Source organism: Suncus etruscus, chromosome 7 (assembly GCF_024139225.1).
Source record: "Suncus etruscus isolate mSunEtr1 chromosome 7, mSunEtr1.pri.cur, whole genome shotgun sequence".
Classification (NCBI taxonomy): domain Eukaryota; kingdom Metazoa; phylum Chordata; class Mammalia; order Eulipotyphla; family Soricidae; genus Suncus; species Suncus etruscus.
In genome coordinates, this window is record NC_064854.1 from 123671083 (window position 1) to 123694341 (window position 23259).

The window sequence follows — 23259 nt, forward strand, 5'->3', positions numbered from 1 at the left end:
AGCTGCATAGTATTCCATTATGTAGATATACCATAGTTTCTTTATCCACTCATTTATCCTTGACAAAGTACTTTTTCTTATTTCCAGCCTTTCTCTGTAGAGATGGGATTCTTTAATATGAGAGCTTTGCGAGCTGGAGAAATAGCATTGGGTTAAGGTGTGTTTGCCTTGCATATAACTAATCTAGATTTAATCTTTGGTTCCACATATGGACCCCTGAGCTTCGCTGTGTGTGGCTCCCAGTCCCTCCAAATGAATTAATAAGCACAGGAGAACTGTAATTCTACTTTTTCTTATAACTTTCTGCTTGGTTCTGTTGTGTGTGTTTGGCATTGAACACAGTCATTACAATTTAAACATCAGTCCAGAAATATCTCGAGTCAGCATTATTGACTGCCTTGCCCCAGGCTGGGATTAAATCCCTACAAGGTGTGACCATAGTAGGACCATACCAGTCCTTCTAGCTTCTCTCCTGTGGCCCAGAAAAAAGTGGGAGCTCCGGGGAGTCAGAACCCTGATGATGCTTTATCTCAGCACTCCTGGAAGGAAGGCCATGGTGCAGTTCTACCGATGGGCTGAGTCCTTACTGGGAATCTGTCTATGCTTATTTGAATATTTGCATTGTTTGCAAAATCACAGCCAAAGATGTTGCCAGGATGTTATACTTTTTCTTATAAGGCCTGAAACAAACTTTCTTTTAAAACATGATCTTGGGGGCCCGGAGAGATAGCACAGCGGCGTTTGCCTTGCAAGCAGCCGATCAGGACCAAAGGTGGTTGGTTCGAATCCCGGTGTCCCATATGGTCCCCCGTGTCTGCCAGGAGCTATTTCTGAGCAGAAAGCCAGGAGTAACCCCTGAGCACCACCGGGTGTGGCCCCCCCCCCAAAAAAACCCAACCCCCCCCCCCAAAAAAAAACATGATCTTGGAAAAGTTTCCTTGAATATCTCTGTCCCCCATCATAGGATGATGATACTATCAGCAGAGCTGACCTAATTTCCTTCCTTTTTGTTTTTGTTTTGGGGGCCACACTTGGCAATGTCTAAGGGGTCACTCCTGCTGGAATTTGGGAGAGCAATTGGTGGCAAGGATCCAATCCTAGAATGCAGGGACTAGAGCAGTTATAGCTGCTGACCTAGGTTTGATCCCTGGCATCCTATCTGGTACCCTGAGAACTGCTGGATGTAGCTCCTAAACCAAAAAACAATTTTTTTTCTTAATAGGAGGGTCCCGAGGAGTTCAGGATTAAAAGTTGTGCTCAGTTTTATTTCTGTTATGTGTGTGTGTTTGAATTTAGGACCACACCTATCGGAGCTCAGGGTTACTCTTGGCTCTGTGCTCAGGAATCACTTCTGGTGGGCTTGGAGGAACATATGGGGTGCCAGGGATTAAACTTAGTTCGGACATGTGCAAGGCAAGCTCCTTACCCTCTGTACTGTCCCTTCAGCTCCTGATGTATGCTTTATTTGACTTCTGTCACACATTGTAGTTCTAAGATGTCTGAAATCCTTCAGTCAGAGAGCAGGGCATGTGAAGTTGCCAGCAGGACAGTGAGAGAAACTGGATCCCTGGCCTTGAGGAGGTTCCCTTTACTTCAGGGTCAATATTTCTCAGACTGTCAGTTTTATGAAATTCAGCGTTGCTATTTCTTAATTTGCTGCTACCTCACTGGAGAGAGATTGTAAGTTAACTCTCTTCCCCCGGAAGGAGTGGGTGTCTCAGCAGAGGCCACAGCTGAAGGTTAATTGGCTGGGAATGCTGGTGGTTGGGGTGATGTGGGGGAGGCTGCTCGTCCAGGCTGTTGGCCTTGGGGCTTTGTATATGTATGAGGCAGATGGAGATCCCATGAACATTTGGACAAGAGCTATTACGTGGGTGAGCTTGCAGGCCTGAGTCGGGGGCCTTCCTGGACTGGGAGGTGGCTAGAAGCGTATTGGGTGCCTTGTCTTTACGCAATAGTTTCGGCAGCCCAGTTATGTCTGAGGCTCTAGTGCCTTTCCAGGTCTTCCTAAAATGTCATGACAGGATCTCAGTGAGAGAGGAAGTCTGAGTGAAGGGACCTGGAACTGGTCATCTGCTTGGGCAAGGTAATCACAAGTTGAGAGGTGACATCCAACCCCCTCAGTCATTTTTGGGTACCTTTCTGCCAGTTCTCTGTACTGACTCCAGAGAAGTAGAAAATATTGGAGGAATAAATGACAGATTTTGGGGGGGGGTCCTACACCTATGAGCAAATCTGCCTCATAAAGGCAGGAATATATATATAAGGCAGGACACATAGGCTTACTCACCACTCTCAGGCTCACCATACACACCCGACACCCCCATACTTCTTATACTCGTCCACACCCATATACACACCCCTTCACATGCGTGTACTCATGTTCCCCTGCGTTCACACCCCCACATATGCTCCTGCTCTCAAACACATACCTCTGATTCTATGCTTGAATTTATTTCAGAACAAGTTTCCCAAGTCTTGTGTAAGCTGTGGTTTTGGCCGGTGCCTCTCCATCTGGGGCCAACCCTTCCTCTCTTTTCCCCTTACGGGAGGGGGAGTTGTCAGGGTCCTCTTTCAAAAGCCCTGTTCTCCCTGTTTCGCCCTTGCCATGGCCAGCCTGGTGGCCCCAGGGCAATGACTTTATCCACAGGAGTCTTTGGATCCTCAATCTGTAAATTGGGCTTGAGGTCCCCTCCCTGTTTGTCTCACTGGGTGGCACTCTTGGCATTCCCATGAGATAAGGGAAAGTGCTTTGTATCGTGCAAATTATTTTCCAAAGAGGCAAGTGCTTTTGTTGTTTTCCTAGCTCCTAAACTGAAGAATTCCTCTACAAGGGGTCAGAAGAATAGTACAGAGGGTAGGGTGGTTGCCTTACATTCAGCCAATCCAGGTTCCATCTACCACATCCCACATACCCCCCCCCCCCCCCACATACCCAAACCTACCAGGAGTAATTTCTGAGTGCAAAACCAGGAGTAATCCCTGATGTTGTTCAATACTCCCTCCTTCCCCTCCTACCAAAAAAAATTCCTCTACCTCCTTGAAACCCTGTGCTGGGTAGAAAGGCAAGGGCCACAGCTTGGAGACAGTGAGGTGGCCTGGCAGAGATTGCCCTTCTATCTGGTGATATGGGCGTGATAATGAGTAGGTGGGGGCAGGACCCTCATTCTTGCTGGGGTCCATTGGTAGAGTTGGCAGGGCTCTTTGGCACCTGGCTTTGGATTCTGGAGGCAGCTATGAGAATTTGGCAAAAGAGAATAAGGGAAGATGAGAGAGGTTGAAACCACTTCTCCAGAAACCAAGGTTCAAACATGTGTCATGTGTTAAGGAAACAAGTGAAGGAAACAAGTTGTCTCAAGTTAGAGACTTGTCTAGCTTGAGTCAGGGTCATATCTCCAGCACATTTACATCCTGCCTTAGAAACCTATGTTGTGTGTGAGGGATCAACTGGGCACCAACTAAAACCTGAGAGCATGTTTGAAGCTCCAAGAGACCCTCTTGCTTTGGTGAACCCCTATCCTCCCACTCACCAGGAAGATAGCATGGTAGTGAGACAAGAATGGGAGTTTGTGGGTTGTCAGGTCATTGTCTCCCTGTTGTCACTGGGGACCAAAGTTGGTGGTTTCCAATGAATTCAGCACTTGGAACTGAAATACATGGAAATCCAGAGCAGCTCCTTGGAGTAGTGATATGGACGAGAGTGATTCTGAGGTAATCCCCCTCCAGAGACCACCTTCCCCCGTCTAGTTCCAGCCTATAGGTTAACACAGGGAGAGCAGAGTTCTGTTCTAGAGAGGTAAGATGTAGAACCTGGTCCTCCCGTCCTGTAGGCCTGTGCTGAGTTCCCCGCTGAAAAAAAGGGCCTCTTGTTTGCACATGCTTCTTTGTAGTGGGAAATATAGTTCTGTACCAGCCCAGATGAAACCAATGTATAGCACTGGCCTGTGGGCTAAAGCAGTGAGAATGAATCTTATTAAAGAGGAGGTAAAGTTGGGTCTCCAGAGATGGAGGATAAGGGATAAGGGGGGAGCAGTTTTGACCATATTGTCATATTTCATTTGTTGAATCTTTTTTTTTTTTTTTTTTTTTTTGGTTTTTGGGCCACACCCGGCGATGCTCAGGGGTTACTCCTGGCTGTCTGCTCAGAAATAGCTCCTGGCAGGCACGGGGGACCATATGGGACACAGGGATTCAAACCAACCACCTTTGGTCCTGTATTGGCTGCTTGCAAGGCAAATGCCGCTGTGCTATCTCTCCGGGCCCCAGGCAAAATTATCTTAAAAAATAAAAAAAAACTAACGAGATGGAAGAGAAAGAAAAGGTTCAGTAGCAAGTATATTTTTGAAAACCATTGAGTCACCAATTAATTCATTAAAGGGAAGATTCAGATTTTATCAGAGCTCATGCACCAGGTCCCAGGCCCTCCAGATGGAGGCATGATTGTGCGATCTGGGTGCAGTCACTTCCTTTTTCTGTGCTTCAGTTTCTCAGCTAAGAATGGTGATTGTGAATGACCAGGGAGATAGCTCAAGTGGTAGAGCATGTACTTAGAATGTGCAAGGCCCTCTGTGTGATCCTGGCACTATCAGGCACCCTGAGTACTATCAGATCAACACCCGGTGGTCCCAGCACTGCTATCCCCAAGGACCATAGCACTAGATTTGAACAAGTTGGTTAAGCTGCATTGCTGGCTGAGGATTACAGGAAATGACCCTGATGAACCCACCTTCCCAGTGCTCTGTGTGGGCCCTATAAAAAAAAGTGAATATTAATATAGATGCCTTCTCCTCCTAATATTTATCTAGTGCCCAGAAAAAGCCAGCACATTCAAAGTCCAATATCTATATATGTGTGTTTACTTGAAGAGTTATCAAAGGAACAAACTAATTGTAGGTTTTGAGCAAGCACAGCACAGAAGGGAAATGGGTGATGACGTGAGAGCTTTCTGGGGAGCTGGAAATGTTTTCTGTTTTGATGGGGGTGGAGGGTCGTGGGTGTGTCAAAACTCCCGAGGTGAGTCAAAACTAAGACCCGTGCAGTTTCCTGTATGGAGCATGTTCCTCGGTGAGCATTGAGATTATAAATGAGTCAAGGATGAGGGAGAGTGAGAGCCCCTGAGGTCTTGGAGAAAGAGGAGAAAGTTATGGGATAGAAAGATGAGGAAACTGAGGCTCTGGTGGTTTGTAGAGATATTCGTGGCCAATAGGAAGGGTTGAGAATGACAACCCAGAAATTGCTTAGCAGCTGGGCTACTGCCGGAGGCCAGCGGGGCTCTCGAGTTTCCTGGGGACAACCCTCTTCTGCCCTGCGCCTGTCTCTGGTGTCCTGGCACTCACAGAAGGGCTATTTTAATCTGCATGATAAATGTCCCTAAATATAGACTGTGTGTGGTGGGAAGCACTGAAAGGCTCCAGCTCAGGGTGGTGCCACCTGCTCCTTTACTTCAGCAAAACCCAGAGTGGAGGCCCAGCCATAAGGCACCCTAACCCCTCCTCTGCCTCACCCTCCCTCTTCCTCTCTCTTCCATACTTCCTAGCTCCCTCTCGGGTCCCAGGTCCATCCGTGATCCCTTTGTTCAGGAGCCCATTTTTCTTGCTTGATTTTTAGCTAACAGCCACATTTATGGGCCCAGCCTGTGAGCCCCAAGCTACATCCAGCCTGATGAGAGGTACAGAGGCAAAAACCACTGAAGATGATGCTGGGAGAATTTTCCAGAGGAGGAGGCAATTGTACAGAGACTGTCTCGAAAAGAGGGATTTGACCTGATGGCAGAGCAAGAGCATTTGTGGCCTCCGCATAGAGATTTGAGAGGGAAGGTGTCTTTAGAACTAGAATATATCATCTTGTCAGAACAGGAGAGGTTTTGGGGTCAAATTTAGTAGCAAATGAATTGGAAGAGAAATTTAAAGAAGTACTTCTGAAAGTAAAAGAAGGAGATAAACCTTTATCTGGAGGAAGAGGGTAGTGGTGTGTGTGTGTGTGTGTGTGTGTGTGTGTGTGTGTGTGTGTGTGTGTGTGTGTGTGTGTGTATGATTTAAAGTAGGGGAGAAAAGTCAAAGGCAATGCATGACTGAGGTCCACAAAAAGCATTGGAGATTTGGCCTTGAGATTCCATGAAAGAAGAGAGGAGTTTGGTTCAGGTTTGAGATATCAAAGGCAGGATGGAGGGAAGAGAATGTCTAGGAGATAGCGAGGGCAACACTTGGACAGGCTGGAGAAGTTGGTGGGGTGAAAGCAAGACAGGGAGGAGAGTGTTGCATCGTGGCTAAAGAGTGGGCTGGAGTCACCTTAAGATACAAGGGGTCGGTGGCGCTGAAGGTAAGGTGCCTTGCCTGCGCTAGCCTTGGACGGACCGCGGTTCGATCCCCCGGTGTCCCATATGGTCCCCCAAGCCAGGAGCAACTTCTGAGCACATAGCCAGGAGTAACCCCTGAGTGTTACCGGGTGTGGCCCAAAACCCCCCCAAAAAAGATACAAGGGGTCCAACGTGTATGTGTGTGGATTCAGGGTGTGGTTGTATGTCGACAGCAGCTTCCATGTAAATGTCCAGCTTGGCCTCTCACTGATGGAAGAAGAGTCCCTCAGCTGGGATGTGGGGGAAGCTTGCCCAGCTTCTCACACTCCAGACTCTGGTGAACAAATCCAGAGTGGGGGGGGGGTCATTAGAGGGGCAGCAAATGTGAAATTTACACCTTCCTCTCTCTTATCTGAGACTGTTTTTCTCAGCATTTGCCCAATTTGAGCCCCTTTCCTTTTCCCCTTGTTTCCTAAATATGCCACCATCCCTTTCCCTGGCCTACAACCCCAGGTTGTACTCCAAGTCTTTTGGCCCCCCAATTATGCAATTTTCTCCTGTGATCCCCTTGGAATATCCTGGAATTCCCTGTGATCCCCTTGGAATATCTTCATTGAAAACTGTTGCTCTTATGACACTGGCCTGCCCTGGTTTACCATTGCTTAGAGAGTATGGCCCCAGAGCCACCCGCAAATCTTGCCCTGGCACTTCCCATCCACAGAAGAGGACCACCAGAGTAGGGGCAGTCTGGGGTCCTTCAGGTGTTGGCAGGATGTGGCTGATCTAAGCCTCAGCCTTGAGCATCAGCAATCCTTGTTCTCAGCCAGAGGAAACAAGTGTGGCTGGGCCTTAGCTATGCAGCTGGGGGTGGAGGGTTGTGGTGGTGGTGGTGGTGGAATGGCTCATTTCTGCTTTCCCCATTCAGGACCAGTTGCCTCCCCGCTTTGCTTCGTGCTGATTTCTCCACCTCCACAACACCTCCTCCAGGCAGGACCACTCCAGGGCCTCGCTCATTCCCTGGGACTGGCTATATGGTGACAGCTGTAGGCCAGGGCGGAGTAAACCTGAGCCAGGATTTTAAGGCCGCCCACCTGTTGCCAGTCTTGCTATGATGCATCCTGTTTTGGGGTGTGGGTGTGGCAGTAGTGATGGGGTGCTCTGTATGACTCCATTTCAAAGACTTGTGGGACTGCAAAAGTTTGTCTGAGTCATTGGAGGAATTTAGTTCTCAAAAACAGTCTCTGCTCCAGGCCATCTCTTCCCTAAACTGTGGTCCTCCCTGAGCCCAGACTGCCTCTCAGTCCACACCTCTTATGTTAAGGGCTTTGTGCTTGGGCAGCAGTGCCACCCTGAGGCTAACACCTCCCTTCAGCAAGGAGAGTGCCTATGATCCCAGCCAGCCCTGCATGGCAGCCTCCAGAGGGGAAGCAGAGTCCCTTATTGATTTGGGGCAACCCACCTGAGAAGCAGCTTGCTTCTCAGTGATTGTTTCCTTCCTGTCTTTGCTCCTGGACAAGGTGAAGTTTTTTGTTTTTTTGTTTTTAATTTTTATTGAGACCAACGTGAGTTACAAGTCTTTCACAGTTGTGTTTCAGGCACATAGTGACAGTGAATTAGGGCATTTCCTCCCACCATTGTTGACCTCCCTCCACCATAGTTCCCAGGATGCATCCCATACCTTCACCCTTAGCCCCCAGGACTGCTAGTGTAACAGGTCCTTTTGGTGTATGGCTTGTTATAGTTTGGGTCTCTTGATTCTATTGTCATTGACTTTGGTCTGACCATTTTTCGTTTTGTTTTGTTTTGGTCACACCTGGCAGCACTCAGTCCTGGCTCTATGCTCAGAAATCTCTCTTGGCAGGATCAGGGGACCATATAGGATACCGGGATTTGAACCACCGTCCTTCTGCATGCAAGGCAAATGTTTTACCTCCATGTTATCTCTCCGGCCCCGGGTCTGATCATATTTTTATTTTCACTTAATGATCCTAAGACCACTTGCTCCCTGAGTCCCATCTACTTTTTTTTTCTTTCTTAATTTGTAGGAAGAATAAAAAAAATATGAGGTAGAAGGGCCGGAGAAATAGCATGGAGGTAGGGCATTTGCCTTGCATGCAGAAGGATGATGGTTCAAATCCTGGCATTCCATATGGTTCCCTGAGCGTACCAGGAGCATTTTCTGAGCATAGAGCCAGGAGTAACCCCTGAGTACTGCTGGGTGTGACCCAATAAAACAAAACAAAACAAAAAATATGAGGTAGAACAATGTTCCATGGTTCTGTTAAAAAAAAAAAGGCAGGGAGCCGCTTTAAAAGAAGAAAAAATGAAAAAGAAAGAAAAAGAAAAAATGCTGATGTGGCAAGTTTTGTTTTTTTTTTTTTCCCATTGGCACAGTATTATTGGGGAAATTAGAAAGAAAATTCCCTTGACCTAAGATATACTGGGTGTCTTTACCCTTGAAGCACACTATCATGAGACCAACTACAGGCTCCAGACATGTTAGTTGTCAAACCCCAAAGTCTATATGGTGCCAGAAAAAGTTCTGCTCAGTTGCAGTTGTCAAAGTCAGTCCTCTGTAATTAGAGATCTTAGTTTTTGCACAGATCCTAGGACAAAGTCTAAGATAAAGTCTTTCTTTATGGTCCCAGGAAAAGTTCTGTTCATTTGAGGCTATTGTGGTCAGTCTTTTGTAATTAGAGCACTTGGTTTTTGCACAGATTCTAGGATGGAGGGACTTCTGTTTTCATCTCACTGTTGGGTGGTGAGGTAGGGCAACCTATCCTTAGATCAAGTTGTTGTTGTTTCCTCGTTGACAGGTATCATATGAAACTACCCTGGTACAAGTTAGTGACACAGTGGTATTAGAGCCTTCCCCGGGGGCGGGGGGTTGATTCCTCTTGCTGGTGCAGAGAACAGTGTCAGTTCTAAGGTTGGGAGCTGGGGTTCAGGGTTGGACAGTCGATATTCGATCACATGAGGTCCAATTCAAGCCCCCATGACAAATTTTCAGGGAGGAAGGCACCCTGTATTATAAAATGTATGGATTCTTGGGGCTGGAACGGTGGTGCAGTGGTAGGCTATTTGTCTTGCTTGTGGCTGACCTAGGACAGACCTTGGTTGGATTCCCTGGTGTCCCATATAGTCCCCCAAGCCAGGAATTTTTTCTGAGTGCAGAGCCATGAGTAACCCCTGAGTGTCAGCGGGCCTGAAAAAAAAAAAAAAACAAACCAAAACAAAACATAAAACTTATGGATTCTTATTCCTATTAGATAAGAACTTCTTTCTATACACAAGATTTCCCCATTTTAGTGTGCCTATGCAAAAAAGGAATGATGCTATATATTATTGGTGCATTTGAGGGTTAAAAAAAAACAACAAGATATACAATCTCTGTGTCCTGGTTTTGACCTGAACTCATATCCCAAGCAAGACTTTTCTACTAGAATTTATTACAATTTTCCTATGTAGAAGTAGCCTCCTCTACCCCCCTCCTCCCCTTTATTTTTTGCTTGTTTTGTTTCTGCTTAGTGAGAAGATGAAGTTTTAATTATCCTAACTCCCTACAGAAGTGTAGTCTTGACTTTCTCTTTTCTGGGTCTGGTTCTTTGGTGTTGGACAGATTGACAGACATAGGCTCACCTACTCCCATAGGGAGCCTTTCCTTACATGCTAGCACTTTCCTGGCCCGCTGAGGACTGACTGAGGTTCTATTCTCAGTGCCCGCTTTTCCTGCATCTGCCCCTGTATGTCAGAGAAATGCTGGACAATGTCTCCTATGACAGGAGCCATCCTGTGCCATTCTTACCATTTCCAAACTCGGTCACCACTGTGTCACCTCTCTGTAAGACTGAGGCTAGAGGGCTGGGTTGCCTCTGGCCTGGCCTGGCTTGGCTGTGGGATTTGATGACAAAGCGCAATTAATTTCTACTTCTCTAGTCCCCCCAGGAAGGGCAGTAGGGGTTTCTCAGGCCTCTGAGTTCTTCCAGCTGCCAGCCACCTCCAAGGCCTACCTGTGTCATCATCAGCCAAACTGTATGAAGCTACCCCACTCTCCCCCATCAGGTGTAGAGGCTAATGGAGTCTAAATCAGGGAAACAGCCACATTTGTCTTTTATAAACTGTGCTACCTTGGCTTCTCTGAGTTTCTATGTCCTTATCTATAAAGTAAGGGCAGGACATTGGGTGGCTCCAGGTGGGCTGGGGAGCAGGCAGTGAGCCTGATGTATTCTATGTCCACCTGCCCTCAGCTCCTGTATGACAGCCCCAAGGCCCGGCAAGAGGTAGAGCACCACTGGCAGGCCTCAGGGGGCCCCCATATTGTGCGCATCCTGGATGTGTATGAGAACATGCACCACAACAAGCGCTGTCTCCTCATCATCATGGAATGGTATGTCTGTTGGTTCACTTGCATCAGTCCTTCAATGGGATCTCTGGGTACTCCCTGGCTCCAGGGCACTTCTCTCTATGCCCTATTTTTTTTGTTTTTGTTTGTTTTTGTTTGTTTGTTTTTGGGCCACAGCCAGCAGTGCTCAGGGGTTACTCCTGGCTGTCTGCTCAGAAATAGCTCCTGGCAGGCACGGGGGACCATATGGGACACCGGGATTCGAACCAACCACCTTTGGTCCTGGATCAGCTGCTTGCAAGGCAAACGCCACTGTGCTATCTCTCCAGGCCCTGTTTTTTTTTATATTTAGTTTTTGGGTGGGTGGAAATCTCTTAATAGGGTGCTCTGGAGATTCAGGGGCTCCATTGAAAGGGCTGGCAGTGGCTCTCCTTTGCTTTTGGAAGCAGCTTTAAGTGGTGAGCCAGTCTCAGGGCAAGCCCTGCAGGACCTGCTCTCAGGGTTATGCTGCTGGCTACAGGGCTTCTCCACAAGGTGAAGGTACAGCAGGTGCTGGGATCTGGCTGCAAGTTACCCTCTAAAAGGAGCAGGGAGAGTTGGGGAAGGTTGCTGAGCTCTGAATGTTGTGATGGAAGAGTCTGGAGGACACAGGATATACATAGTCCCCTCACCCCCCCTCCAATTTGTCTCTCCTGATCCTACAGATGCTGGGTGACCAGAGCTTAGAGTCAGCCACCAATGAATGCCTCTCTCATCAGTGGCCTTTCCTACCAGCCTCATGGCCTGGCCACTGTTTTCCTCAGATCCTTGGCCCTGAGCCTGGGCCTCCATCTCCTCCCTGGCTGCCTTTTCAGTCTCCCTCACTCTTGGGCTCACCAGCTCTTGAGCCAGATATGAGGTTCCAATTCTGACTCTGTCAGCCATTAGCTATGTGACGCTTGGCAGCTGCTGATCTCTCCGAATCTCTGTATTTCACATGTAAAATGTGAAGGCAGATCTTAACAGAGCATCTGCCCTGTGTCTGGCCCCTTTCTAAAGGCTCCATTTGTGTTCTTCATCTTCAAAGATCTGTGAAGTTGGTGTTAAAATCTCTACATTTCACTAAAGGGATGGCTGAGGCAGAGAGAGGTAAAGGAGAGAGTCACATAGAAATATACATAGAGATGTTCATTCAGGGTGTAGTACATGGTGGTTGGTGGTTAGACCACTGAGGTGCTGATGATAATTGGAATCTCATCCCCACATTTAAGGAAACAGAAATTGGATGGGAGTGTGGTGTCCAAGCCTCTTCCAGGTAGGAGGAGAAAACAGTAGGACTATATAGGCTCACTGGCAAGGATCTAAGTCCCCTCTCCTGGGTCTAAAAACTCAGTGCAGCCCATCCCAGCCATCATCCCATCATGCACCAGGTTCTGGATGTCCAAGAATGGACAAGAACAATAGATTCTGAGGCCCATGATCGGGGCATGCTGATTCCCAATTCTTGCTCACGGCTACCTTCTCTTACAGCATGGAAGGTGGAGAGTTATTCAGCAGAATCCAGGAGCGTGGGGACCAGGCATTCACTGAGAGAGGTACGTTCATGCAACAGAACAATGCAAGTCTTAAGCTCGGATGGATGGTTTTACTCTGAAATGACAGGCAAGGCACTGTTAGATCTGAACCACCGGAGATGGGCACCTGGTGCGGAGGCCATGGGGCCTTGTAGGCAAGAATCTGATATATATCACAGTCTATTTATTAGAGAAGCCCAGGGGCCTATGACAAACCCCTAGGCCAGGAGAGAGATAAAGAGGGAGAGAGAGAGCTGGGTTTGGAACTATCCAACTGTCTCTTCTAACTGCCAACAAACTCTCTTCCTGCTCCTCCAACTGTCTCCTTTAATGGTCTCCAACCTCTACTTGGTCTCCAACCTACTCTCAACTGTTTCTTCCAATTGCCAATCATGGGGAGGGTTTGATAGACTCAGCAGGGTATTATTTAAAGGGAGGTGTCTTATTTAAAGGGGCAGACCCTTTCTATGGCTGGCTGGTGCTGGACTGTAGGACTAGAATGCACCACTCTGTCTCAGTGTCCTCAAGAGAAGAGAAATTAGGACAGGACATCTTCTAAGGAGCTTTGTTAATCTTTAACAGCTGAGGTATTAGGGTTATTGGTGCCAACCAACAGCTGTTCTGGGGAAAATTGATCTGATGAAGGAAGTAAGGTGTTGTGGAGGTACTCCAGAGTAGCTAGGGTTCCTAGGGTGAGAGCATGATGTAGGATTCCTAAGGTATAGGAGTGTTGCCCTACGTTGTGATAACCCATGTGGGATGGTAATGTGGACCCCAGACTCTGACCTTTGATTGGTTTTCCTGTACTCACCCATTCTGTGCAGAAGCTGCGGAGATCATGAGAGATATTGGCTCTGCTATCCAGTTCCTGCACAGCCAGAACATCGCCCACCGAGATGTCAAGGTGAGGCTCCAGGACCCTGTCTGGAGGCAGGGAAGGAAAAAGCATCCAACCCCTTCCAGCCACCCCTCTCCCCAGTGACTTCCACTGGATTCAACCAAGTTTCTTGGTGGGCCATGTAGACCCTGGCCATACTCTTCTATACCTCTTCTATGGTTTTAGCATCCGCATTCCATTCTAGCACCATATGGAACTCCTTGTTTTCCCCAAATTCTGTGTAACCCTATAGCAAGAAGAATTGCCAAGTGATGGATTCGAGCATTAAATCCTGACATATATCTCATTTTATCCTCACCCAGCCTTGTTACTGGTACCTTTACTCATTTTATAGGTAAGCAATGTGAGGCTCAGAAGGAAGATGTTCTGTCCCAACCTCTTAAGTAATTTTTTTTGTTTTTATTTTTGGGTCACACCCAGCGGTACTCAGGGGTTACTCTTGGCTCTATGCTCAGAAATCACTCCTGGCAGGCATGGGGGACCATGTGAGATGCCAGGATTTGAACCACCATTTATCCTAGATAGGCCACATGCAAGGCAAATGCTCTATAGCTGTACTATCTCCCTGGCCCCTCAAGTTAATTTTCATGCCCAATATTGTGCAATTGTGCTTGGATTTGTTCATTCATTCATTCATTCATTCATTATTTCAGCAAGGATTTTTGTGAACATATAATGTGCTGACATTAGACAGGCACTTCCTGGCACTACCGGGGTTTCAGTGAAGGAATGGCCATAGTCTCAACAGATAAGGCCCTCTAAAGCTAGAATATTCATGGAAAGAACCATAGACTGGGCACTGAAGTTAGGAGTAGAGTTATCCCAGTGTATAGACTTTGTTTTTAGTTGATGAAATTGAGAGATATTCTGGAGGTTTGACTCTTGACATTTTTTTATTCAGGAAGAATAGGGTCTCAGGGTCAATGGTGAAATGCCATTTGAGGCAGCTCCATATGCACATAACTCACAAACTCATGTTTACATTTATACTAACACATGCTCATGTATGCTCACCATGCACTCCTAACCTCACACGTGTAGACACATACTCTCAATATGCTGCGTATTATTATGTGCATACACACACACTTGACCTATACACATGTACAAAGATATGTGATAGCTACCATTAGAGCATGTCTACACTGCCTGGATCATGTGCCCCAGGCTTGAACATGATTACCCACCTTTCCCTCACCCCTTTGTTTATTTAGTTAATTTTTTTTGGGTCATATCTGGCAGTACTCAGGATTTACTTCTGGCAGTGTTTAGGGGACCATCTAGGATGCCAATGATCAAACCCAGGTTGTCCACATGCAAGGCAAATGCTTTCATCTGCTGTAGTATTGCTCCATCCCCAATCCTCTGCTTATTTTCTTTTGAGATAGGCAAAGGATTCCTAGGATCCTGCTACGACATTATTCCTCCCTCTAAGTACTGCCAAGCTGCACCATTAGCCTCTACTTCCAGAAACATGTGGAGCCATGACAGACTCACCTTCTGAATCCTGGTTTTATTTTGGTCCTCATTTCCTTTAGTCTCAAGGGCATAAAAGGAGATAAGCTTATACAGACTAAACCTGCTACCCTGGCTTTATCCCAATCCAAAGTCAGACTGTCTCAAATCGAATTTGAGAAATAATTTTACTGGATCCAAACTGGAGTGTCACTCAATATCTCATCCTTCTAGCTAATCTCTGATTGGGGATCCTTCTTGCTTCTCTCCTTGGGCTTAGGTCCTGCTCGTTCATTAAAAACCAGCCTCGGGGGGCCGGCGAGGTGGCGCTAGAGGTAAGGTACCTGCCTTGCAAGCGCTAGCCAAGGAAAGATCGCGACCGCGGTTCGATCCCCCGGCGTCCCATATGGTTCCCCCCAAGCCAGGGGCAATTTCTGAGCGCTTAGCCAGGAGTAACCACTGAGCATCAAACGGGTGTGGCCCGAAAACCAAAAAAAAAAAAAAAAAAAAACCAGCCTCGGGGCCGGAGAGATAGCACAGCGGCTTTGCCTTGCAAGCAGCTGATCCAGGACCTAAGGTGGTTGGTTTGAATCCCGTTGTCCCATATGGTTCCCCGTGCCTGCCAGGAGCTATTTCTGAGCAGACAGCCAGGAGTAACCCCTGAGCACCGCCGGGTGTGGCCCAAAAACCAAAATAAATAAATAAATAAATAAATAAATAAATAAATAAATAAATAAATAAACAAACAAATAAATAAAAATAAATAAAAACCAGCCTAATGGGAGCTGAAGCTGTAGGACAGTGGGTAGGGTGCACACCTTGCATGCTTCCAAACCAGGTTAGATCCCTGGCATCCCACATGGTCTCCAAGTTTGCCAGGAGTAATTCCTGAGTGAAAAGTTGGGAGTAGGGGCCGGTGAGGTGGCGCTAGAGGTAAGGTGTCTGCCTTGCAAGCGCTAGCCAAGCAAGGACCACGGTTCGATCCCCCAGCATCCCATATGGTTCCCCCAAGTCAGGGGCAATTTCTGAGCGCTTAGCCAGGAGTGACCCTGAGCATCAAATGAGTGTGGCCCGAAAAACCAAAAAAAAAAAAAAAAAAAAAAAAAAGAAAAGTCGGGAGTAATCCATGATCATCGCCTGGTATAAGCCCCAAAATAAAAAAATTTAAAAAAAGAAACCAGCCTCATATCTACCTTGTTCATGCGGACTTCACTGTCCTCTCTCCTCAATCCTCTTTATGGTTTGTAACTAGCAAGAACTGTTTTTCGGTAGCTCCTGGACCACAGAGGAGACTTCTTATCTGAAAGTACCTTGCCTACAGGTATGCCTATCCTGCTGGCTTATATTGGCTGGCTATGAGATTTGTGAGCAGACAACCTTCCTCCTGCCCAAACCCCCATTTTGGTATTTCATGGCAACAGCAGCTTTGGAGCCACAGTTTCTGTCCTAGGCTCACTGCAATACTTTGTTATCACAGTTTGACTGAAAATCTGTCTCACTTTTCCATCTGCAATGAAGTTGCTATCTTCTTCTTCATAGGCCAAAATCTTTCATCTTTTGTTTTTTGGACATACTTGATAATGCTTTAAGAGTTATTCCTGCCTCTGTGCTCAGGAATCACGCCTTTGCTGTGCTCTGCTCAGGGGACCATTTAGAATGTTATGGACTGAACTTGGGTCAGCTATGTGCAAGGCAAGCTGTACTATCACTCTGAACCTGCCCAGGTCTTCTTTAATTTGTTTTTGGTTTTAATTTGGGGTCACAACTGATGGTGGTCTGATGGTGGTCAGGGACTACTTCCAGATCAGGTGTTGCTCTCAGCAATGTTTGGAGGATCATGTGGTTCAGTGTCAGGAATGAAGCCCAGGAATCCTGCATATACAGCATGTACTCTAGCCCTCTGAGCCTCTGCTCTGACCCACCCAGTCCAGGTACTGTTAATGAGAGAGACCTGTTCCCATGTTCTAGAATTCTGGCTGAAGATCACTTTTGGGCTCAGCCTCTACCTGGTACCTGATTCTTTTATTTCTCTTCCTTTCCCAGCCTGAAAATCTGCTCTACACATCAAAGGAGAAGGATGCAGTACTCAAGCTCACTGATTTTGGCTTTGCCAAGGAGACTACTCAAAATGCCCTGCGGACACCCTGCTATACTCCCTATTATGTTGGTGAGTTGTTGGGGACATGGTTTGCGCACTGGATCCTGATGTGGGTTGCAGAAGTCAAAGGGTTAAAGCCCTGAAGAGGGTGGGGAGAATTCTGTCTTGTGTGCAGGCAGTGACGTGGGGGTGGGGGTGGGGGGCTGAACGCTGCAAAAAATATTCTCCCCAAACTTGAGCTTCTGCTTTTGAAAATAGATTCAGGAAAATTTTGGCTGTGGCCCGCGAGCTGAGTGACATCACAACAGCTCTAAATATATATGTGATAAAAGGCTGCCGTCAGCTCGAGATGGAGCCAGCCATGTTGGTTTTCCTCCAGCTCTTATCTTCCTGGATTCATATTCAGAAAGTGGGCAGGTATTTTCCTCCTACATTTGGGGGGATACAGGACACCAGCCCCTCTATCTTAGGAGGTCTCCTAGGCCAGGGTCGAGTAGCACCTAGGGTATGCACACACTCCTGCTTCCTAGAAGGGCTCCCAGCTTCCTTGTGAATGGGAAGCCCCCAGAACTGGAGAGGCTCGGCTGAGAGTTCCTTACCTAAAAGTGGGGTGATAACTCACCTCACCGAGCGCGCTTTTCTCTCAGGAGAGAGGCCTTTCAAGAAAACTACTTAAGAGTCCCTGAGGTGGCTGAGTGGCACTCTTTTTGCTAGGATGCTTTTACAGTAATTTAACAGAGACATCTGGGAAATCTTTTGACCTACCCTCAAAATGGAAGACCAAGGCCTCAGGAGATGGTGGGCAAGCTAGCAGAACCCCAGTCATCTTTCTGCCTGTTGCTTAGTTGACTCTGCATTCAGGGTGGCAGGGTGGTCCCTGCACCCCACTCTCTGATGAGGAGAGCAGCCTTTAGAGGTGCTTAGGGCCCAAAGGAGCCAGGGGACCGATCCTGATCCTCCCAGCTCTGTTTCAAAGCAGAGCTATTTTTTCCCCCTGGAGCTGTCTTCTTCCCCTAACTTCACACACAGGCTGCCTTCCCTGAAGGTGCCAGACATCAGTCTGCTCTGCCCCTCCCCTGCTTCCCTGCCTGGCACCTGCTCCCCACCTTGCCCAGTGGGAACTCTCACGGGGATTCTTATATTTCTGGGGCTTTTACTCTCCTGTGCCTTTTGCCCTGTAGCCCCTGAAGTCCTGGGTCCAGAGAAGTATGACAAGTCATGCGACATGTGGTCCCTGGGCGTCATCATGTACATCCTGTGAGTACCCCCTCCTCCAGCTCAAGTTCTTTGCCTTTTTGTATCCTCAGTACCCATGACATGTTGGGGCGGGGCATGAGTGACCCCCCACTCAGTCAGGCTCTCCTTCGGTCAAGCTGTCAAGGGCAGATACTATCCCAGGCATGCCTTCGAGTTCAAAGGGTGCTGTCATTGCCATAGAGTCGGAGACTTGGGAGAGGAGAAGGTGCAAGCTCTGGCACCAAACCTGTGCCCAATTGCCTCCCCTCTTCCCCAGTCTGTGTGGCTTCCCACCCTTCTACTCCAACACGGGCCAAGCCATCTCCCCAGGAATGAAGAAGAGGATCCGCCTGGGCCAGTATGGCTTTCCCCGTCCTGAATGGTCAGATGTCTCCGAGGAGGGTGAGTGATCCCTAGCTTGCCTGACAGGGCCCCTTCAGCCTCATTCTGGCATTCACTATTGGTGTCAAACCAATAATACCTGTGTTCAAATTCTGGCTCCCCTATGTCTCAGCTATAAGTCACAAACTAATTTTTCTTTTATTTATTTATTTATTTGGTTTTTGGGTCACACCCAGCAGCGTTCAGGGGTTACTCCTGGCTCTATGCTCAGAAATCTCTCCTGGCAGGCTCAGGGGACCATATGGGATGCCGGGATTTGAACCACTGACCTTCTGCATGAAAGGCAAATGCTTTACCTCCATGCTATCTCTCCGGCCCCTATTTTTCTATTTTTTGAGGGGAGGGGTCACACACAGCGATGCTCAGGGGTAAATACTGGTTTTGTTTTTAAGGGTCACTCCTGAATATCATATGGGACTAACCAGGAATTTAACCCTGGTCAGCCAATTTAACCTTGGTTAGCCACAGTCCAAGGCTTGTGCCCTACCCACTGCATGATCTCTATGGCCCTCCATTTTGTTTTTGGATCACACTCTGGATGCTCAGGATCTACTCTTGACTTAGTGCTTGGTGGTAGTTCTGCCAGTGCCTGGGAACCATGTGGTACTGGGAATCAAACCTGGACTTCCTGCATGCCACACATGTGTTTCAATTCATTGAACTCTCTCCTTGGCCCTTACCTAGCTTTTCGAGGCTTAGTCCGCTCTGTGCTGCTTCTTCTTAAATTATTGTAAACACAGTGGCTTAACCCAAAAAATTATTAGCTGGCAGTTTCTTTGGGTTAGGCATTTGGGCACTCATGTAGCACCTGTATCCGTAGGGCCTCTTGTCCACAGGGAAGTAAGGGGTACCGCTCTGAGAAATTCTACAACCCCACTACCACTCTCTTTCTTCCCTAGCCAAGGAGCTGATCCGCCTCCTGTTGAAGACAGATCCCACAGAGCGACTAAACATCATACAGTTCATGAACCATCCCTGGATCAATGTGAGTGTTTCCTGCTGCTGTCAGGGGGCAAGGCATTGCCCTGGAACAGAGCTGCCAGGACTGGAACATCACAGCACAAGCCACAGATACATAGGAGTGCCCCACTTACAACTGGCTTTGCTATTGCTCCCCCTCTAACTCTTTTACCTCTTTTTCTTTTTTGCCATACTTGACTACTCTTAGGGAATACTCCTGACTTTGCACTTAGAAATTACTCCTAGCAGGCTCAGTGGACCATATGGGATGCTGGGAATTGAACCTGGGTTAGACATGTGCACGGCAAATGCCCTACCTGCTGTGCTATTGGTCTAGCCCCCTCTTCTTACCTCTTTGAACTTCAATTTCCTCATCTAATACTTAAAGAAAGGGCTGGAATGGGGGGCCTCAAGATGTTCCAGATGCCTGTGGGTTCTAATATGGTGCTTCGGGGCTCCTTCCAGCAATCCATGGCGGTGCCACAGACCCCCCTCCACACGGCTCGAGTGTTGCAGGAGGACAAAGACCACTGGGATGACGTTAAGGTGAGTGGATTTGATCTCTCTTTAGATCAAAGATCTCTTTAGATCTTTAGTTTGGGATAGAGGTATGATAGAAGGGTGACTGATAGCCTGAGTCTTCGATCCCTGGGCCATGAAGTTCAGCCTGGCACTTGGAGTACTAATACTTCCTGATTTACTCCCTCCATGAAAGGGATTGTGGGCTAGGGGCTCACAGTAAGGGGAATTTAGCCCTAAGCTTTGGCCACTAATCCCTCCCAAAGCCAGTGTTTGGGAGGGTGGACAGTCATGTGGTCCTGAGAGACCAGGCACTCAGGCCACAGCTCCCTAGGTGCCCAGTACAATGGCATTCCCTGTAGAACTGATTGTTCTGAGCAGGCAACATTGGTCCAAGTCCCTGCCCAACTTATCCTTGTTCTGGTCCCCAGCAGTCGCTGTCCTTTCCGTGCCTTGGTAGATAAATGTGGGACCCAGCACAATGCTCACCAGAGGCTGAGAAGCCACAAAAGCACAGGGCCCTGTGCCCATGGATGCTACCATCACTCAATAAAATAAATTAAATCAATCAATAAAATCAATAAAAATCAATAAAAGGTGAGAATGTGATGAGCCATGCCTGCAGCACATTCTGACTAGCACCTCCTCCCTGGCTCTGTTTCTAGGAGGAGATGACCAGTGCCTTGGCAACTATGCGGGTTGACTACGACCAGGTGAAGATCAAGGACCTCAAGACCTCTAATAACCGGCTCCTCAACAAGCGGAGGAAGAAGCAGGCAGGCGGCTCTTCAGGCTCTCAGGGCTGCAGCAACCAGTAGCCTATGGACTTGTATGGAGTCTCCATTCAGCCTGCAGACTGGAGAGCTCAGACCCTGAGCTTTAGGGTCTTTCCTTTCTTTTTTTTTTTTTTTAACAAGAGGATGATTTTGGTGTGTTTATTAATTACTTGGATCTTCTTGGTGGGGGTACCCTGATCCAAAATCTTCAGAGCCCCAGCCATAGAGGCTCAAAATCTGTAAGCTGGGGACCCACTTGCTGTATTTGACCAGAGTATTGGTAGATCTGCCCACCCACAGCCATCATGGTCCTTTGGGAAGTGAGGGTTAATTCCCCTCCTTTGATGCAGGGCACCCCCCCTTACCCACCTGTAGGATGGGCAGATGGGGCTGGCCTTGGGAAAGGCATCCGGCCATTGGTTGCTATGGTGACCAGGGAAAGTGTTGCCATCTCTGAATGCCAAGTGAGTGAGTTAAGGAGGGAAAAGGACCATTGAGGTCCTGCATGTGTCTGCATGGAGACCAGTATCCTCCTCCCCGGCCCTGCTGCAGCCTTCCTTGCCCTCTCAGGGATGTCTCTCTGGTTTTTCTGAGGTCACAGTATCCAGTCTGTCCGCCACCTTGGGTTGGCATGTTGAAAGTTAGGGGACTCAAACCTGTCTTGCTGCGGCCCCATCCCTCAGGGCCTAGAAACTATTTTTTCAGAGATGCAGTCATTCTTTCTTATCCTCACCCTCACTCACAGTGCTCTCTCTCTCTCCCAGTCTGAGGGTCAAAATACTTTTTGCTCCTTTTACACTTTACAAAGTGTTATGTTATAAAAGCTGACACCGTTGATGTGTGATGCCCAACCAGCATCCCTCATTCAGACAGGAGAGACTGTCTTCTCATGCTCTGCCCATGTGTGACAGGGTTGTATTTGGGTACATTTGTCTGAGAGTAGATGGCTGTGGCAAGGTGAGAGACTCCCTATTAATCCGGGGTCTCTCTGTTATACACTGTGTTAGACCTTAAATGGTGGAGGGCTGCTGACAGAGGCTCAGAAGGTCTGCCTCTGGCTGCAGCTTGAGTCAAAAAAAGACAGGGCCCGTTTCTTGCTGCTCTGGGCATACTCAGCCCTTCACTGCCCAGAATAAACTCAGGGTACTGAGTGAGACCCCAATGTGAGCTTTGACAAGTGCCTAACACTCAGCCTGGTGCCCAGTTCCTGCCCCTTTACTTCCTGACTGGGAAACCATAGACCCATGTTGCGTAGGATATTGCTGGGTTTTTCCTCCAGATATTAATAAATTAAAGAATGCCATGTTGGCATTTCCCATCTGCTTCCTAGGTTTTTCTTTAGCCACGTGAGTGAATGAAAGTGGCCCAAGGCAGCTGCTTGCATCCACTTGTGGGCACTCCCCTCCTGGAAAGTGTGCCTCAGGCCTGAGATACAGCCAGACTGAGGCCAGGTGTGGCAAGGTCAGAGAAGTTGAGGGCAAGAGCTACTCTTAACCTCCAGGTCTGTACTGCCCCGGTGTCCTGTGTGTGAGACCTCCCCCCCTCCCCCCCAGGTCCACATGCAGCAGCATCTGCCCACAGTGGCCACCCCCAGCTGCGCGCCAGCCTGCTGAAGGGCGGGCAGAGTTCCTGCTGCAGCACTGAGCTATTTTCAGAACCTGCCAGATTTCATTTGGCAGCAAGAATGTTGGGGAGTGGAGGGGGCGGGACGCTGGAAGATTGTCTTTTGACTACTCCAGCAACATCGCTCCCTCAGCCTGCAGGAGCCCTTGCGGGCAGCCTTGAGGGGGCCTTGACAGTGGCATATTCTTTCAGCTCCTATCTCCACACCTCCTAGTTTTCCAAGAGCTCATTTGGCAACCGCATTGCTGCCTCCTCCAGGTGGGGGAGAAGATGCTAGAAGCTGGGAGGCAGCGGCAGGCAAGCGCTGAGATGTATGCTGCTTCTCAGCCTGGGACCTTGGACGAGCCTCTCCACTTTCCCATCTTGGTTTTCTGACTATACTGTGGGGATGACAGTACCCACTCTGTGGAATCATCGGGGAGATCCAGGCTGTTCTGAGTCCTGGAGGAGGCTGCTTGTTGCCCAACTCATGCCTAGCACCCGTTTGCCACCCCAGCATCCTCAGCTCTCACAAAGAAGAGATGCGCCAGAAGTTACTCAGAGGAAAAGTCATCCAGCCTCAAATGCCTCTCTGAGACTTTCCTACCCAGAAAAACCAAGTCTCCTTCACCCTTTGGGTCTCACTCTCCAGACCAGCATTATATGGGCTTCCGGGAACTTGGTTTCAGGACTTTCGACGGTGGTTCACCTTTCTGAAAGGCCCCTGCCCTGGGCCCCACAGATAAGTCCTGGGACCTTAAAAGGTCTGTGGGTTCAGACCCTTGTACCATAAATACTGGCAGAGTTTTTTTTTCTAAGTGCAGAAAGATTCCTTTGTATGCCTTCTGTACATCCCTCAGGCCTGAGACTGATGCTAAATGCTAGGAAAGCAGTAGGGTAAGCTGTGGACAAAGGTTTCACCTCAGGGAACTCACGCTCAGGAAGAAAAAAAACTTCACACAAGTCCCCTGTTCACTCAGGCTTGATATGGTCTATGAAGAATTTATGTTGGCTTGAGGAGTTACCACGATGCAGTTTAGGCCAAAGATACTGGAGAGGGTGCCTGATGGTTAGAGGGTTGGAAGCAGAACTGCAGGGACCAATTTTTTTTTTTTTTTTTTTT

The 23259-nt window shown here is 48.1% G+C and overlaps 1 protein-coding gene across 1 annotated transcript in view; it reads left to right on the forward strand.

Annotated features, from left to right (window-relative positions):
- Window positions 1–20700, forward strand: part of MAPKAPK3 (MAPK activated protein kinase 3) — a 38038-nt gene extending 17338 nt beyond the window's left edge. The window contains exons 3-11 of the mRNA XM_049777383.1: window positions 10543–10682; window positions 12147–12211; window positions 13015–13094; window positions 16587–16710; window positions 17823–17898; window positions 18155–18279; window positions 19179–19264; window positions 19705–19785; window positions 20424–20700. Coding sequence (XP_049633340.1) covers window positions 10543–10682; window positions 12147–12211; window positions 13015–13094; window positions 16587–16710; window positions 17823–17898; window positions 18155–18279; window positions 19179–19264; window positions 19705–19785; window positions 20424–20576 — 930 coding nt within the window. The 3' untranslated portion in view covers window positions 20577–20700. The remainder of the gene's footprint in view (window positions 1–10542; window positions 10683–12146; window positions 12212–13014; window positions 13095–16586; window positions 16711–17822; window positions 17899–18154; window positions 18280–19178; window positions 19265–19704; window positions 19786–20423) is intronic.
- The last annotated feature ends 2559 nt before the right edge of the window (window positions 20701–23259 follow it).